The 19,915-nt window shown below is 35.0% G+C and overlaps 1 protein-coding gene across 2 annotated transcripts in view; it reads right to left on the bottom strand.

The window, feature by feature from the left end:
• The window catches only part of LOC137389890 (E3 ubiquitin-protein ligase TRIM71-like), a 47,775-nt gene extending 27,917 nt beyond the window's left edge, over positions 1-19,858 (bottom strand). The window contains exons 1-4 of one of the 2 annotated variants that reach the window (XM_068076045.1): positions 19,808-19,858; positions 18,281-18,750; positions 14,546-14,704; positions 5,350-5,532 (exon numbers count right to left, since the gene is read on the bottom strand). In XM_068076045.1, coding sequence (XP_067932146.1) covers positions 5,350-5,532; positions 14,546-14,704; positions 18,281-18,697 — 759 coding nt within the window. In that variant the 5' untranslated portion in view covers positions 18,698-18,750; positions 19,808-19,858. The remainder of the gene's footprint in view (positions 1-5,349; positions 5,533-14,545; positions 14,705-18,280; positions 18,751-19,807) is intronic. The other variant, XM_068076046.1, reaches the window with a different exon arrangement.
• Between the last annotated feature and the right edge of the window lie 57 nt (positions 19,859-19,915).

Below are 19,915 nucleotides of genomic sequence, written 5' to 3'. Positions count from 1 at the left end.
GTGAGTATAATATAATTATATTGCTTTGCAACTGTTTCCGGTCGATACTTTGAGAAGATCACGAATCTTTCCGCCCATGTTCACGACTTGAAAATGTTGATAAAACCTATTATTTGGTTAAACTTACGAAACCAGATAAATCAAAAACATTTTTTATTGCGGTCTATGGCAACTGGCTATACGAATTCTTGCAACATCTATGACCACCTAATATTAGAGAAAACCATTAGGTTAAAATTTATTTGCTGCTGTGGTTCTACAGCTTTGTATTTTCTTGACTCTGTTAACTATGACAAATATAGCCTGAGCTCTCACTCAGCCTTTCCGAACTAACCCTGTTACCTTGCACCGCTACAACCTTTCCTGTGGACACTTAGAATAATAGCTTTTATTGGTAAAATAAACATGTCAACACTTGTTATTGGCCAGTCAACAACTAGTTCGTTTCCTGCACAACCGACTGATGGAGGTCTAATCATTACGATTTAGCGTTCACCTTAGCCAATAAAGAGACTTGTAAGTGCTCTAAATCTTATTGGTGGCCTTCCAAATTAGAAAGGTACAAATCTAGTGAATGCATTCACTTTTTGTCGACTCTTGCAGCCTTTTCACACTAATTGAGCAAGAATATTTGCTAATTTTCCATGACTGAAGTCTGCAAGAATGTGTGACAGATAATATGACAAGTTATTTAGCAAAACACATTTTGACATTTTCCTAGAATGTATACACATTTTTTGTCACAATTCTGATAAAAATGAACTGCGCTGCATACACATAATTGTTGAACCATATAATTCAAAGTTTTTATACTAACAGCTTCATCGATTAGCAATTCATTTGCTTTCTAGGTCAAGGTTGTGTAATGCCAACGTACGCAATTTTCATTATTATAAAAATATACTTCAATACATGGGAACGATTTGAACAGATCTCGTGAAAGATTGATCAGGCTAATGCAACAAGGGTGAAACAGTTCACGGTTTAATTGAAATTGTAAGTCATACCAAATATGTTTCGCGAGAGTGTCAAATTGTCGATAGAGAAATGCCACTAGAGAAGAGCCATTTTGCACTGGTGCACCACAGTTGCTCCATTTTTATGCTGGTAACATCAAGCTTAACTGAATACTTCTCAAAATAGGTTTTTATTTAAACTATTCTCATTATAGCGGAAGTGACAAACCCGCAGCAACCAGCATGTTGGTTTGTATCATACCATAATCACGAGAAGCGAGTCAAGCAGCCGATCCCTATCACACTCATGCTAGAGGAATGGTTTAGTGAGTTTGCCAGCAAATGAGGAAACATATTCCCTACCTTCACTGTGTTCCATGCTTAAAAAAACTTCTCATTCATAGCATTCTTCAATTAAACGAAAGCAAGAAAGATCCATCTTCAAAGGAAGCATTTTTATGGTCCTTATTTATCGGAGAACAATAAAAAAGGTCAAATCAAAGGTCATTAGACAAGCTGAATCGGTCTTATTTGAAGCTTCTCACTGACACAGCCAGCATCCAATTTGCATTGAAGACAGCGTACTGTAATTGCTACAGCCAAAATTGCATTATAAAATTACAATTTATTATTATTATTTATAAATTAATATTAATTAATAAATATTATTAATTAATAATATTTATTGTTTATAATTATAATAAAATTATTTTATAATATATTATAAAATATAACACAAATTTAATCTAGAACTAAGATTACATGTGTTTAATAATAAACAAACATGCCAGGCGTAAACTACCTACAAAACAATTGCTGTGACAGTTAGTCCACAAAGATAAATAACTTGAATTAGTTAATGTCTGTGAAAAGGCCTGGTTACGCCTGCCGATGAAATGCGTCTTTTGTGGCAAGGTGTTTTTGGTGAGTTATGTCAAAACGAGCATGTTAGAGATGATGAGAAAGGGATAACAGGAATGCATCGGTAGTTGACTGAAATAGACGATTTTAACAAACATCGTGACACCATTTCATTCATTTTCAACACAAGCTAGTTTAATCAATGATTTACTTTTAAAAAAACAAAGACCATAGAGATTCACACATACAATTATTTATATATGAAGAAATATATTCTCACTCGTAACAGATATTTAGAAGTCACTAGTATAAATAGGAACTGTTTATAAATCTTTCAAGATTATTCTTTCATTACGGTAACTAAATCTGTTGGAACTTATTTTTTCTAGTTTGATTGTGTCATCAGCCCAAATTGCTATTTTCTCTACTAACATTAACTGTTACTGTTTCTTCATTCAGCAAAAAACAGCAAATACAGTGATCTCTCGCTACTTCATGGTCCAGCTTCCTCGACTTCAGTATTTCAAACGGTAAAAAAATTTATTTAAAAAAATATAAAAAATTAAAATAGTTTCATGCATAGTAGGTGCACTCTTCAGGTAAAATGACCAAATGTTGGTAAACGTGTAAAGGCAAGCTAAGCAATTATAGGTTTAAAATAAATAAGATTTTAGTAGTAAAATGCTTTAACCATTTTGGTAACTTTTACTCAAATTTTATTTTAGTCAGCTCTAGTTTTACTATTGAGCACTTTTTCAAACAATGCGATAATCCTTCATAAAAAATTAAAATATATAAAGTAAGCAAGCTTCTCATACTATGATCTCATACTCATCACAATAAGTATGAGATCCCACCGAATTCATACTTGTGAGATTGGTGGGGTCTCACAAGTATGAGACCTCACCCGGTGAGATCCCTTCGTTGTAATAGTGGTCACAGATGTTTGCTGTTTTTTGTTACATTTTGTAAAGCGCTTAAGGGCAACGTACCTGTGACACTCTTCATCTATTTTCCTAAACTTTGTTGATCCTCAAAATTGACTAATGAACATGTCAAATTTTAAATAAGTAAAAAATTGAAATACATATATAATTGAAATATAAATCGCTCTCATACTCTGGGCCTAATGGGATCCCTCTGTGAGTACGATTACGATTACCGTGATTTGCTATTTTCTTGTCAAGTTTTGTGAAATGTAAAAGTGCAGTGTTTGTGACATCGTTCATACCGTTTAAATGCCACCTCTATTTAAATGCCACCTCTATTTAAACGCTACCTCTATTTGAATGCCACTATGGGAGAAAGTTTGAAAAATAGAGAACCACCCTTTAATTGAACGCCACCTCTATTTGACCCACCACTTTGACAGTTTTTGATCTTTACGAACCTATAATACAAGTGATCAATAGAAAAGTGTCCAAAAAATCGTTTTAATACCGAATCGTTTACATCAATAACAATTAATTCTCTCGTTGTCCAACTATAAGGCTTTACATGGTTTTCATTAAAACTTTGAAAGCAACACCATAAAAATAATTAATAACTGTATGAGGCTAACAGTAGTTCTTTGTTTAACGTGGTCTTGATATTTCGAAGTGGTATATGAAAAACGGTTTACATTCACGATGGGATATGAATGACTAGTTTTAGGCTAAAAGTTATGCTTAGCGAGCAAAACTTTTACGTATTGGAAAATGCGACAAAATGCAACGCGTACAAGTTTTGCTCTGCTAAAAAAATTGTTTCGATGCTAATATCGGTTAGTTGAGCAGTGCAAAAGAAGAATTGAGGTCAGAAAACATTGTGGCAGATATTGAACAACCAGAATATGTTCGTTCCATCGAAAGCAACAATCACAACGCAACTGGCTGAGCAAACAATGCAAATATTTTTGTTTCTGCATGCATTATAAGTATGGTTTGTTTATGTCAATTGTTCATGAATATATATTTGTATCAGTTGATAAACTATTGTCGTATAACTTATAAATTTGTTATGTGAACAGCTTGCTGCGAGCAATGGGAAGAAAACTCTCCAGGAGCAAACCCGCCATTTGGCTCTTGCTCAAGAGGGCGCATTGTGAGAAAAGAAAGGTGCTGCCTGCTACTTTTCATTACAAATAAAAATGCCTTGCTAGTATAAGGCATTTTTATTTATAATCGTGATTGAAGGACCCGGGTTTTGGTACTCGAAAGAAATAGTATAAATTTCAACGCTATTACGGATAAAAACAGGCCAAGGTATACCAACCAGCAATACCAAACACAATAAGAATAGCTCCATCTCATCCTACTCAAGTATTAATAGTCGCCCAAACCAGATAGAATTTTTCAAATGGTGATTTAGCCGAAGTTATCTCCACATAAATAATGTTGTGCCCGGATCTTCCAACGCTGCCGGATTTCGCATGTCACTTTTACAGTCCGCTGTTTAATGAGTTTATCAAATGTATTTATTATTACTCATGTTGCAGAATTTTAAGTTGCTATTTAAACTGTCAAAAAGCTAGCAGTCGGAGGAGTGATGGAGACAGGTGAAACGCAAAAGCACGTTGAAAAGTACACACAAAATAACAGGGATATGAGAATATAACTTTAATATCAGCAGCTATAGTAAAAGTTCAACGATGTTTACATCACGGAATGCAAGTCTCTACTGCCAAAGATTATGGTTAAATCATGAGGTTAGGAAAACGTGAGTAAAAACTTCCAACACAACCAAACCAAAATATTGTGTTACTAGTACAACAAGCGAGCAGTCGGTGTCATCGAGATTACTCTAGCTAGAACCCCACTAGGGGATAGCCAGGGACGTTCCTTGTAAAAAAAGAGATAGGAAAGTAGCCTAGCCTAGTAAATATCAACCATTAGTAGGTGTTGAGCAAGGCTTTGCTAAACAGCACTAATTGGCAGCATGCCAAGAGGGTTACTAAAATTGGCAATCTGACTAGGCCTTGGAGTCACTTGTTGGAATCAAGCATATCAGAGCATGTTTACAATTTGAACTAGTTGCCAATCCTTTACTTTCTTCCAACCAAATAAATGGCTGACGAGATAAGGCGGAATAGGCGCGTAAAACTTGGCGTTTTTCCAAAACGCATTTCAAAAATTTCAGTGTCACAAGGTCACTCCTTTAAAATTACTTTCCTCTGATGTATAATGGTGAATAACCCAGCCAGAAATAGCGCTTTGCTGTTACAACTGTGTTCATGCCAAGCTTACGATGCTTATTTTGCTGCTCACAAATATTCATATATGTAGAATAAACAGACAGCTGGCAACAGGCCAAAATTAGGTTTTGAAACTAGTCAACTGAATTTTACAATGCAAATACCAAGTGTACAATATTGTTGATGATGGGAAAGCACCTACTCATGAAATTTGCCAATACTGAGATAATCAGATTTCCGATTAGCAATTTGATTCCAAGGTCAACTTGAAAAATGTTTCAAATGGCTCCGCTTTATCATTTTGGCATCGCTTAATAAACTTTTTACGGCCACGCACTACAAAACTCAGATACTGTTTACCTGTGTGAGGACATTGCTGATGCGCGCCCCTTGCCCTTTGAGATCGCTCATGATTGAGGGGATATGTCGCTTGAAAAGTTGAGCCGTTTCAGAGATACGCACAATGTTGTGACCAATATGTTCAACAACTATGCATTCCCGGCAGACAGGCTGAGTGCAGTTATTACAGCAATACTCCAGCTTCTGTAACAAGAGCAAGGGCTGTCAAGGGGGGCAAGCCAACACAACGATTGCGATGCTTCCAAACAAGAACCCAATCGCTAAGACACTATACGTCCAAATGACGATGATAAGCTAATGATTCAGTACTGCGACTATCATGTTGGTGAGTCGACCAACATGATGGATTTTCAGACACAAATGTTGGTCAACCTGAAATCAAAGCATAACCTAACCAATGATCTATGACATAACAGCTTCAGTATGAAGGACGCATTGTGGAGCTCAGTCTATCCAACTAAGCAAATCAGTATTGAAAGTATAAATCGTTTCAATACAAAAACTGTAGAGCTCAGTCTATCCAACTAAGCAAATCAGTATTGAAAGTATATATCGTTTCAATAAGAAAGCATTTTTGTTACTCTGATCAGCGATCGTTCCTCAAAAGTTTTGTACGCCGAGGGCAACGATGATCCACTGATCAAGCTAAGGTGCTTCGACACACTTTAGTCATATAACTAAAAGATGACGACTCGCCGAGGGATCAATATTGACAAACTGACCCATTTCCTTCAGGTCAGCAAATCAAAAAGATCATAAAAACTCATTGATAGTGACAGGCCTGAGACTATTATATTCAACTGTTTGACTTCCTCCTTCGCATCTCTATCTATCTCGACTAGGATACATCAGCTAGTTGACTGTACTAGTCTGTAGCGGTTAAAGTCACAAACAAATAACTATGTCCATTTCAAAATACTGCAGGTCGTTTAAAACAAATACATGTAAAAACCTATTCCTGTTTCATAAAACATTTTATAACTCTATTCATAGCTCCATTGGATGACTGTTATTGTAAGAAGTCACGAATGATACAGATATTCAGACTAGCTTGATCATAACGGTCCATAGTAACCTAAAACAAGTATTACATCTCTAAACATATTTACATCCAATGAAAGCAAAAACTCTAACTCAAAATACCCTTTCTTTTTCGATCAACTTCGTATATATTAAACATATTTGGAGTTGCTCATTCTTTGTTTTAGCTCATACCATTTCATATTAAAGACATCGATATCCGCTCCACACTGAGGATAGATTATAAATATCTAAATTTAATATAGAAGACTGCTTATAGCATCTTTCTAGAACAATCTGAAAAAAGATTTTTGCATAAACCTAGAGATATAAGTTTTTACTAATAAATTGATTTTTGAATGACTTTTTTTTGATCATTTAGTTGATTGGTGCGGAAATGTTGTTTACCTTATTAGGAACAGTTTTAGAAAAAATTGTCAAGAGATTTGGTGCCTTTGAATAAATTTATTTGAAGTTTTGTTGAATGATCACTTGCAAAGATCATTTTTATGTCGGAAGTTGATAGTTTTAAACCTAAAGATATTTACTGGTTACAGATTAGGACATGAACTTTGCTTATCACATGTTGAGATGCTGTGACGATAATGTAAAGCGGATGGTGAAGCCCATAGCACGTTACTCATCCCCAAAGTATGAGCTACACGTGTAACGAGTTTGTTATAGTGATATTGGGACACATGTGACACCCCTTCAAGTCAAAGGTTAACTGCTTACAAGACGAATGTACTTTTACCAGCAGATAGCATCACAAATTAGGATCTTAATAATATCGTTAGGTAATTTTAGCTAAATACTATCTTTTAATTCCATTTTTATGTCTTAAAAACGGGTCGACGAACTTGTGACATCTGAAAAATATTAATGGAGACGACTACAGTACTATATCATTACATGAAAATTACACCGTATTTGTGCTAGAATATACAAAAATCGTTTGACTATATAAGAAAATACTTATCAAAACAAAGCCGAAATGCTGTTTTAAAAATATGACTTTCTAGAATAGCAAATTTTTATGGCCAATATTTTTTCAACTTTGACAAACTTAACTTTTTTGCAAACCATCATTCGAATAAGAGCATGCAACTGGAAGCCAAAGCATCCAGCCAAGGAGTGAACTAAGTCAACATATGACCATGAGAATGCAATTGAAGCAGTCAGATCTCAAAAACATAAACGGAGACACACATCTAGAAAGTCCAATATTTTAATTTTATATTGTATAGCAATAATTTTCAGGTTCTGTATATTTTAGTATACATTTTCTAATAAATATTCGTACTATTGTATAGCAATAATTTTTAAGTATTGTTTGTCTATCCTTTATTATCCTATTGCTTATCTGTTACATCCTTCGTATGTAAATATTGAATGCTACCAGTTGACATATATGTACATTTGTCATCAGCACTTGAACATTTGGTCCGATGAAAAGCAAACTACGAAAGACAATATTGGGAGACTTTCTTTTCTTTCATGTTTAGGAGTGTCAACCACTACCTCTACCTCCATACCTCCAAGCCTCCGCTCTTGTTAAGGTACCTCTAACTTGATTAATTTAGTGTGATTACATATAATTTTATCTTAGCCATTGAATTTTTGACAGCATTACATAATGCATCCATTTTAATTCTATACGCAATATTTATAGGAGTTATTGTAGATTTTGAAGGAATACAATGAATTAAACTGCTTAATATATATTTTGATAAAATATTTGTTTTGACAAATGACAATTTAAACATACATAAAGAATTTCAAAACTAAGTAATTTCGTGCGTAGAGGTTTTATTATTACTGTTGTTGTTATATGAAGCGTTCTAGTAATGTAAAAAGGGGCACCAGCAAATATCCATACAACAATTTAATCTTGTGAGTTCAACCAATTTTAGGAGCTTATTCTTCTCAAGCAGATGCAGCGTCTCAACTATCTACACTACTAGGAACAGTTGAGTAGAAAGCATGGTAATCCCACAGAACAAATTACAACATCCTCAAATGATTTATCCACTTGGCGCATGCATTTATCTATCACTGGCAGATTTTCAAAAGGAGAAAATATAACCGAAGGTTTTACTACAAAACAAAGCTTTTTGATAATATTATCTGATGCTATGTTCATTTTAATGTCAAAAGGAATAGAAATTCACAAATCCAAGATCCCAGATCCTAAATCCAATTCCCAGATCCAAAATCTTCCGGAGCAAAAACGCTATAAATGACCCTAAAATTTCAGTTGTTGTCTAGTTTCGCAGAAGCATCTTTACTGCGACATACTTTCACATTGACATACCTTTTACGGATATGTCACCATTGCCATAACTACAATACTTTGGCATGTCAAAAAACTGGAATGAAACAACTGTTCTTTATCTCAATATCATGTGAATGTAATGATACATCTCTATCACCTTCTGGCAGTCACATGTTTGTTTCTAACATCATTGCACGGAGCTGAGTTGTTACAGAGCTGAGTCTTTGCTGCAGTGAATGATAAACCTACTAAATATCCTTATAATAGTATGCACATCTGTGGCCTAGTTTAGTGAAAATAAAAAGGGTTTTATTGTAGGCACACCCAGGTATTGGAGAAGGCACCGTGAGATGTGGAAGTAATTGCAGTTTTATAGCTGTTACGCAAATCAGTATTACCCTCCATGTCCCGCAACTCTTTAAGACCTTCCTTAACTAGACCGCAAGTATGCATACTATTATAATATTAGACACATGTAGTATATTTAGTATCAAATACAGCGTATTCTGATTTATAATGTAAAACATGCTACCCGAGCAAAAAATCCAACAAAATAAGTAAAAGTGTGTATATTATATATTGGTACTCTTTACGTAGATATCTGAATATCTACATAAAGATGCTAAGAATGATGGGATATGAGGTAGATGCATCATGCATTATTGCATTATATCTTCACATACCGTAAAACCTCTAATTGAATGCCACCTCTAATAGAACGCCACTTTAGAAGAAGGGTTAAAAATACAACGCCACCCTTTATTTGAACGCCACCTTTACGTAAACATCATTATTATTAATAGGGGATGGGTTGAAAAATAGAGTGCCATGGCATTCGAATAGAGGTTTTACGGTATCTTCAGATAACAAAGGTCTTATGGCCTTCTATCAGGATAGTTGGAGAAAAAAATCTAACAATTTTTTATAGAACACTTTTAGGTAAATAATTGCCATTTATAGTAAACAAGCTTAAAAAATAGTACACAATAGAGATCCTTAGTATTACGATTGTCTCAGTATATGAATTTTTCAACATACGATGTAAAATTTGAGCTGATATTTGTTTTGACAGACAAATTAAATCATCACACAGCGAAACGTTATAAATTTGTACATAAAAATAAAGCAAATTACAAATAAAATGGTAAAATTATAGAAACACATAAATCAAATTATAGGTTTGATTATATTTAGTATAAGTTGGGAGTAATTTGCACCACATATTCTAAGATTCCCTCGATCACAAGACTTAATCATTGCCAACCTTACACTCATGTGCACGTATCGCTGAAGTAGAGTAACAAAAAACCTACTTTTATTGATTGCTTCTTAATTATCTTTTATATCTCTCTTACATAATGCAATCAATGTATTGCTATGAAAGTGATGTGCAGAGCTTTTCAAATCGTCAAAATGTCACAAGTGAAAGAGGAGAGATTGAAAGAGAATAAACAAAGAATAAAAAAATGTGAAATAACAAAAAATTAGCTAAGAAGCTTAAACCTTGCCTAATCTAAGTTATCTGTATTGTAAGTTATCTGTATTGTAAGTTATCAGTATTGTAAGTTATCAGTATTGTAAGTTATCTGTACTGAAAGTTATCTGTATTGTAAGTTATCTGTATTGAAAGTTATCTGTATTGTAATTAATCTGTATTGTAAGTTATCTGTATTGTAAGTCATCTGTATTGTAAGTCATCTGTATTGAAAGTTATCTGTATTGTAAGTTATCTGTATTGAAAGTTATCTGTATTGTAATTAATCTGTATTGTAAGTTATCTGTATTGAAAGTTATCTGTATTGTAATTAATCTGTATTGTAAGTTATCTGTATTGTAAGTTATCTGTATTGTAAGCTATCTGTATTGTAAGTTATCTGTATTGTAAGTTATCTGTATTGCAAGGCATCTGTATTGTAATTAATCTGTAAACTAACTTTTCTGTAGACCAAGTGATCTGTGGTCTATGTTGCCTGTATTGTAAGTCATCTAAGTAACGATAACAACCAATTTTCTATTGGTTGTTATCGTTACTATTGGTTCCCTCTTTATTAGTCATTTTATATAATTCATTTAATATATTGCTATGTGTGAACAACTACAGAATATCTTCAGGGGTACTTGTAAGGTGTTTGGGCTGTGCGATGAAGTAAATGAATTAAGCTGTACTTTTAAGGGATGGTTGATACGCCGTATGACAGTTATAACATATGAAGCATGTATCGGAAGGAATTAAATTCATAGCAAGAGGATCTGACCATATCAGAAGAGATTCTGTAGCAAGCTAAGCTGGTTAAACTATGGAAAACCCTCAATCTGAGCCTTTCACTGCTATAAATAGCACAAAAGCATATATAAACTTTAGAACTTTCATTATAAAATTGCCTATCAAAGTTGTTACACTGAATGTTGAATCTTATAACAGGCTAGCGTCTGCCTGTGTGCAGTAACAAGTGAGAAAAAAGACTGCTAATTCATTTTTTGCATGCATTTTTCACCCAGCTCAAGCTGAAATGAGTAAAGCGAGTTTGAACCGCAAGCAGCATGTTTCCTTTAAAAAAAGTTGCAGCGCTTTTTTCTTTGTTAGAAGGCGGTATTGTAAACAACCACGTGCTTGTTTTAGTTTGCCGTCATGCCTGGGAGTGTCATCAGAGGAATGGCAATAAATTATAAAAAAGTGATCTGACATTATTTTAATAGAAATAATTTAAGGCGTGCCGGCCCGTATCAACGCCATTTAGGCCAGAGTAACTCCATGTGAGATTGTCTTAATTTTTAGCATGATGAGGTAACCAAAGCTAGTTTAGAAATAAGGTTAGTTTTAAAAAGTGCAAATCAAACTATTACAATAAACTTGAGGAAACTAAGCAGAGTTTTAAAGGAAGTTATTGATTTACAAAAACGTCTGCAGCGTATCAGAAGCTAACTCCTTAATTATCATTGAGTAGTTGCATGCTGGCTTTACTGATAATTCGAAGTTTCATGGAAATACAAAAATGGGTTTTTTCAAAAAATTCTTACTCAAATATAATTTTAATCTCGATAAAATATTTTCATGTAAGTACAATGGAGCATCTAAATATGAATTTAATGCATGCTGAGACATGCTTTGTATGTTGAACTGAATATTCCCATAACAATACAGTTTAGACCATTTAATTTGTTCCATAGCTCACAAACAAATAAAAACTCCATGACCAATATATTGTACTACAGACAATCAAACAAACGCAATCAATGAAAGTGATGAAACAAACTACGAAGGAAGTGAGCAAGAGGTCATTTACTTAAAAGCAGAAATGTAGGTTGGGTAATGAGGCCGTCCGGAGGTAGAGGCGGTGATTGTGATGCACAACACAACCTAGTACTCTAAAGTAGACTACATTTAAAGGTTGACTTGCAACAAAATTCACATTACAGTTAGTTGGTATCAAAAGATTCACCATGTCTTACTCTGCTGCGTTGTAGGTGCTAAACATGTACAAACGTGATTACAAGTTCTTGAAAGCTCAAAAACGAACAGTTAATCACAGCCACCACGAAAACGCCGTAGATTGGAATCCCTTTCCAAAACGGCTCAAATGAGAGTGAATTTTAGAATAACTTACTTCATTCATTTTTTTGTTTATACTTCCCATTTTTGAAAAAAAATTTAATTTTCAATTTTGACCTCTTCATCTTCGTCTATGAAGCCAATGCTTCAAAAAACCTCGCAGGTCATATGTTGACAATTGCTTCAGCTACAGAGTCAAATGTTGGCATGATTTTTAAATTGAATGTTGCAAAACTTGTATGTTAAAATAATTGATCGTAAGTAGAGGTTTGAGTGTAGCAAGGATTGAGACTACATATTTATAAGCCTGCCGGGCTGATAAATGCATACTAAGTTCACTAATTGTGTAGACCACTCCAATTTCGAGACTGAATATAATAAAGTACAACACTAGCTGAAAATCGAATATTAAAAAAGCAAATAAGCTAAGTAATAATTTAACTAAATAATTTAGTTATGGTACACGAACTGGCTCTATGCCCTGTAGCATACGGACAGTGCTTGGGATTCCTTATGCGAACGCTAAATGAGACAAAATCTTAGCAACATATCTATTATGAAACGGGACATGAAAAAACCTTTGGTTCAGTCCTACTCATATCCATAAACCTGGAGTTATCGTCTACTTGCTGCTTTCAGCAACACATGACTGACATGGTATTGACTTTATTAATGACCGAATAACGAATCCAATAAAACATTTTTAGCATCCGGTAAACCCGTTTGTTATCAAACAAACAATTGATTATCTAGTCTTAAACATTAAGTATGCGTAAAGATCTCGGCCATGCCTTTTAATGGATGCATCATCCTGATTTGCTTATCCGTTGTCAACAAACTCTGCCCAACTCAATTATTGTGTAACATCATGTAACCAAATCAAAATGCAAATACTGCCATAATTTTTCTACAATTGCAAAAGATTGCAATCATAATGCCTCTCTTGTATCCCCAGCGAGTACCTCCTATGAAACAATAACCCTATACAACATAGGAGCAATAGGAATCTACCAAACTAGCCAAAAGGCAATACTTATGGATCGTTTTGAAGTCCGGATAAAAGAAAACTTAATGTAGCCCAAGGAATTTCCATTAAATATATCAATGCTGTTACTGAAGTGTACCTTTCCATTACAGCTACGGGTTAAATGACACAGCTACGAGATTTCATGTGATTAAAATAGCAGAATGTATGACAAAACCGGACATCAATGTTACCAATTCTCTACACATACACAAGTTATGAGCAATGCATAGAGAATGTGAGGAACGATTAATAAATATCTTAAATAGTTGCTATGAAAACAAAAAGTGGTAAAGTGAGCAAATCAACTGAAAATACTGAATCTTAACTTCCCAATATTATAGGTTTACAGATTATCAGAGGTGGGTACATTGCCTACTTTAGGGTGCTTTTGAATTACTCATAGCTCATGTTTGTGTGTCGTATTCGAGTTCTAATCGAGCGAGCACCCTTCACAAATGTAAATGAATTGAGAAAGAAGATTTTCAATGATTTCAATCATTTCTATAATGACCGGCGTACACCATGATACAAGAGAGCCGAGTTGTATAGACCTCAGGCTAAGGATATGCGTCTGAGGATATAAGGATAAGCGCTCTCCTACCAGAGTTAGGCAGGGCATCAATATCATTGGGTAAAACTATGCTTTTTCAATACATCATAAAAACTGACCTGAAATCTTTGTAAAAACGTTAATGTTTGTAGGCTGTGAAAACTGACTCATTTGCGAGTTAGCAGACATACTCGGTGAACACTAAAGATACTTTTGTTGCGTTCACCTACAGGTCATCGTCTAATCGCTCATGTAATTACTGTATCGATCATTTACCATTAAATGTAGTAAGCAAAGACAACTCCAAATGTATCAATTTGTGTAAGCGTTAACGATTGTTCATCATGTTCTTCTGTGACGCTACTAGACACAACTTTTTAACCACCTGCTAGAAGGTAATAATACAAAATTCAAAAGTAGCATGAATTCTTGTAAACTACGAACAATCAACTGCTTGTCCTAAAAGAGTTCGTGGGAAACAAATAATAAAAATATTTTTATTTTATTTTTATATTTTTATTTTTTAGTCGACAGTCCATTATCGAAAGCCGGCATGATTTAAAGCAGTGTGTAAAAAAAATAAATTTCGGTTTATGGGTTCACACAGACTTCAATGACTGCTCATCCATTGCACCTTCAGTCAGGATATATTTTTCAAGCATAGGCCCTACATGCAAAACTCCGGAAGCGCCTTCAGTTATTTGCGGGACAGCCCTAAAAACTGTAACTATGTTAACGTGTAAAATATAATAACATTTCCCACCCAAACCATACCTCAGTAAGGTGCTTAGAGCAAAAAACTGGCTTCTGATGCTGTTGGTGTGACTCCGGCTGCGAAATGGGAATAATTTGATGTTGTCCGATAGCTAGGGGTGCTGCCTGATGCGCGGGAGCACATGGCCCGCATACATAGACCTGACAGCTCACACAAAACTACAACAGATGAGTAACAGTTTGAGTCAACTAGCCAAACCTTTAAAGATGAACTTGCACAGAATTTAAGTAGATTTTATCAGAAAGTGTCGGTATTTTTCTATCATTTGCGATTGTTTTTAATGTTTGAAGTGATCTGACTGCCAGGGTGTTTCAAGATTGACCAAATTTGATCACGGTTAAAATGCTCAGAAGAAAAATATGAACAAAATGACGTCACTAGTTACTAACATTGCTATAGTTGTTCAAGGCGTGTTTAAGTTGCAGCGTTATGAGTCTCCATTCTGTACGTCTTTTTGCAACTATAGACGTCATAATCAACTTTCGCTTGATCTAAGCTTTTTAACCACAATCAAGTTTTGTCGATTTTAATCTTCAAACATCCTGGCAGTCGTTACCTCAAACATCAAAAACAATCTCGAGTGATAGAAAAAAAACCGATACTTTCTGATAAAATCTATATCTACTAAAATTCTGTGCAAGTTTATCTTAAATACCGATGTACATAGAGCCAGACAGTTTTCAATAATACTTGCAAACGTAAAATAGATTTGGTTAAGGTGAATAACTTATTGCTTCGTAGTCGTGATAAATGTACTAGCGGATTAGAATCAGGAGTGTCAACTGCCTGCATCCGGCTGTTTACTTTGGACAATCCATTGACCGAATAAAGCCGAGGCAGAGATAAAGAAGTTATGATTTCATTTGCGCTCTACAGCGATTTTATGAATGAAACGAGAACAATAGCCGTACAAGAGAATAGCTTAGAATAATGCCTCTAATCACGATTCAACTGTAACCGTAAAACATTTTTAGGCGGGTGAAATATTCATCAAAACGACAGATGAAACCACAAAACTGGTAGAGATTATTAGATCTTGACTGGGAGTATTATTATCGCTCGGTGACACTCTATGCCAGTCTATGGTTTCTCGATCATGTTTGTCACTGAGCAAGAAGTTCATAACTTTAGCACCTTTAACCTATGCGGACAAGTAAATCTCACTGAACAAGAAATTCATCTTTGCTTTAATCTTTGCTATTGCAGGAGTCAGGGGATGAAGAAAATGGTTTTTCATGCGCGATAGTAAATGGAAATCACTTTTCACTACTTATATATTAATTTATATTTTTTAGTATTTATATTTTAAATAAAATTTGTACCAAATAAATCCTACTTTATCATTTTGCGTGTCTGTTTGTCCGTGTAACCCTATGATATGGCTGATTTCATTCAAATTTCACACACATAGGCTATGCTCCGGTGCCATCCACCAGGCCACTAGAAATATTTGGTCTCAAACTTTTGTCTGATTACTGAGAATCAGCCACTTACATACTCACCTGGAGGCTTATGGATTGAAAATGGAAAACATTCTGGACACCACCGGGCTTTCCGCTAGTGTGAGATGAAACTACCGTACCAACCATAAAAACGATAATATTTATGCGTTGCCAAGTTTGCTAAGCGCTGAGATCCAAAATGGATTTCTATTAAATGCTTGATGGAATTGTCCCCTCCCTAAACTGCTAAAGCTTGAGAAAAAAATAAAGAAGCAATATATTCATAAATTAAATAGAAATGCGTAATAATCTCCAGGAGAGCGAGAGGATTGCATTATTTCCTTTTTTGTCAGTAGACGCAGAAAGAATGCAAAAAAACTCACTACTATCTAATAGAATACCATTGTTTCACAATGACTTGCAGACCCGACAAGAGATTCCTTTCCGATGGATGCAACCCTTTTGGAAGTTATATTGCAGCTGTAAGGCAGAGTAAGTTCCTTTGTAACGTAACATGAATCATAAACAGCAATAAAAAATTAATAAAAATGATATACTTTCTAAGACTGGCATGGATAAGCATTGCTGCCAAATAATGAAGATATTGCATTTATTGGCGGATGACGAGCAGTTGATGATTCAATGCTGCTCTGGAATGAGAAGGATAGATATGAGCTTTACTATCACTGGCCAATGCCGTTCAAAGCAAATTAAACCATGGCACAAAAATAATACAAAAAAATAAAATGAAGAACGCAGCTGGGATGATGAATGTAAGGAGTATGCCTATAGAGGTGGTCACTAACTTAGTATGTACATGTATCTATATCAAGGATATTCATACTAATAGACATAAAGTCACCTAAATATTTCCTATTCTAGATGACTGTTTTGCGGCACTTACCCATTTCTCATTTATCAAGGTTCTATCATGACACTTTCCGTTTATCTACGATCTTACTCGGTATTAGATATTTAAAATGGAGATGATACGCCTAATATTATAATTCACTAGTACTATTGGCTGTTCCATAATGTTTAGCGACGGTTTTTATTGGCTCACACCAAAACCAAAGCAATGGCAGACTACAAATTGAGTTACTCATGAGATTTGACTGTAGGAGTGCCATCTACAAATTGTTTACCCTAAACAAATGGGTGCAGTCTGAAATAATCACTCGGTTGATTTAATGACAGGAGTACTGGAAATCTTTAAACAATGTTTTTATTATGAATACAAAAGGTACCTAGTGCCAGCTATTAGACAAGAATTGGGTGAATTGACTTCACCTGTCAAGACGACTCAGCCTTATTAAATCCAGTAGCCTACTGTTTTTCGGTCAAAAGTGACGAAAATACCAGCCATTGCTGCTGTATACTCCCAAATACTATTTCATCGAAGATAAATTTTGTACTAAGGTGTTCGGCATCTGGGCCACAGAAACACAATGGGCTATTCAAGTTAGAGGAAATGCCCATAATCAAATGCTTACAAAGCTAGTATTTTATGTAACTCAAGATTCGATTTGCGATTATATTCCATTACTGAAAGCATTATTTTTACACCTGTATATTTGATAAGCTCTGTGTAGTGTGATTAACCAACAGGACAGCGTGCTCGATTGGCACTAAACATGGATTTGATTTAACAGATGGACTATTTATTCTTCTCGTGCGAACTGGAGGCTAATAAAGCAGCGTAAAAACGAATGACCAGGTGAGAGCATGCACCCCTCCCCAGCACCCTAAAAAACATCAGTAAACCCTTACGCTAAGCTAACCCGATACGCCTCAATGCATTTGACAGTGCTAGCGATCGGAAGTGCAATGGCGGCAAGTTATTTGTTGATACTTATCAGTGGAATGCATGATCTGGCAAGGAGCCAAAAAAGCAAATGGCTCTCACACAAAAGGCAAATAGGAAAGGACGCATATGATTTGCGGTATGCCACATACGATCCCTGCGGTACGCGCTAACAAGTAGTTGAGATAAACAAGATGACAAGTATTTGCACTAGTAATTTTATACTACTCCGCTATTTTTGGCCCAAGTCAGAATTGGCCTATAGTATAACTCTGGTGCACTTTAACCAGTAAGTATGGCGGGCCTTGTTAGAATGGTATAAATATAGGTAGTACGTTATATGGCATATTAACTGTATCAGCGAAACAAAAGCCTATAATTTGTTGGCAACAAGCCAACAAGTGCTATCCGCTGGTAGAGGCAGGAACATGACATTGTAAGATAACAACCAATAGGCTTTACCAGTCAATCAGAATGTCCAAACTTACATTAGAAACTGTGACGTCCGTTCCACGACACATGAAACAAGTTGTAGAGGTAGCTGAGACTTTGGGTGACCTTCGCGGACTAACTGCTGTCTTCATAGTCATGTCTGAGTGAAAGTCATCGGGGAGCGAAACCATATTGAGTATGTTATTGATGAGGTAATTAGTGTGTAGACCTTCAATACCCTGATCCTTTAAATCCATTAGTCGTGAACAAGTAGGGCATTTAATCATGTTGCCATCTCTCCGCTGACTCAGGCATCGTTTACAAAATTCATGGCCACATTCTAAAGTGACGATCTCATCATGGTGAGCCAAACATAGCGGACAGACCACCACGCCTGTCGAATAGACGTCTCTTGCTTCAGCCCCGCCTAACCTTGGTGGTCCGAAATCCGCCATTCCAGTAAAAGCAATCATTCAAGAGAACTGTGTGTTTGCTGTCAGAAGAAAATACTTTTACATCTTGAGATCTGTGATGAAAAACAGAAAGTGGATGAAGTCAAACTATTCACCCAACAAAGCAAAAATGTTTTTAAAAACAATGTTATGTTCAATAACATTCGATGGTGACAAAGGCATTGTAGTGATTGTACATTCTTAAAGCAAAAATCCCCAACAAAAAGTTGAGCACTTTGGTTTTAACAATAAAAACTAATCACTTGAGTATAGAATACATAATGTTAAGCAAATCAAGTAGCACACAAGACCTATGTAGAGTCTGGTCTGGACTTATGATAGTAGAACAACATCAAACTAAAACATTTTGAGAAAAAACTAAGCACTCGATACTTATAAACTTATTTACCATGTATGTATAAAGAGACACTTTATAAGTATTCTATGTGCTACCAATGATATACAGTGAAGGCTGTATATCATTGGTGCTACTTGTTTGATAGCGAGCAAGCAAACGTTTACTTGGCTACAAAATAGCTTTATGGAACTGAGTTATATTACTATTTTTAAACCAAATATTAAAGAAACAATTGAAGCAAATTCACATATCTTTTAAACATTCATGTAATGCAACTGTTGCAAATGGGAACGGAAAAGATAATACGAATCACGCCAACAAACTGCAGTCATGGGCTCGTTTGATAGCAGCTCAGCAGTTAGCAGAAACGGATAGTTAGTAAACGGTTTTAGCTCGCATCTCAAACATAGCCATGTATGACATATCTATAAACGCCCAAACATATCAACCGAAAGTATTTTAATTGAAATGACACAAATAAATATAAGTAGCGTAAAATGTTGATGCGATGTTCAATTGACAAAATAAAAAATAGCAAATTTTATAGCAAAAAATAATAAAAATTTCAACTTACAATCTTTTTTAATCAGTTCTTATTGACTCGACGTTTGAGACTCGCTCCATTATGGATACTATATATTTATATCAATAATAAAAATATAATATGCATATCATACATAGTGACAAACTAATTTATAACAGCACATTTCATAAAGGGCTGCGTTTGTTCAAGTATCATCGGATGTAATAGTTTAAGTCAAGACAAATCTTACCTAATACGCTTTCACATGGTGATTCGTTTCGCACTTTGTAGTAACTCTCGTAGTACAACTACTACGCGCGGTAGTGTAGTAGGTCACGTGACACTATTAAGGCGTTGT

This window comes from Watersipora subatra, chromosome 3, assembly GCF_963576615.1.
Source record: "Watersipora subatra chromosome 3, tzWatSuba1.1, whole genome shotgun sequence".
Lineage (NCBI taxonomy): Eukaryota > Metazoa > Bryozoa > Gymnolaemata > Cheilostomatida > Watersiporidae > Watersipora > Watersipora subatra.
The sequence above is the reverse complement of the archived record's forward strand: the minus strand, read 5'-3'. Positions and strand labels throughout refer to the sequence as shown.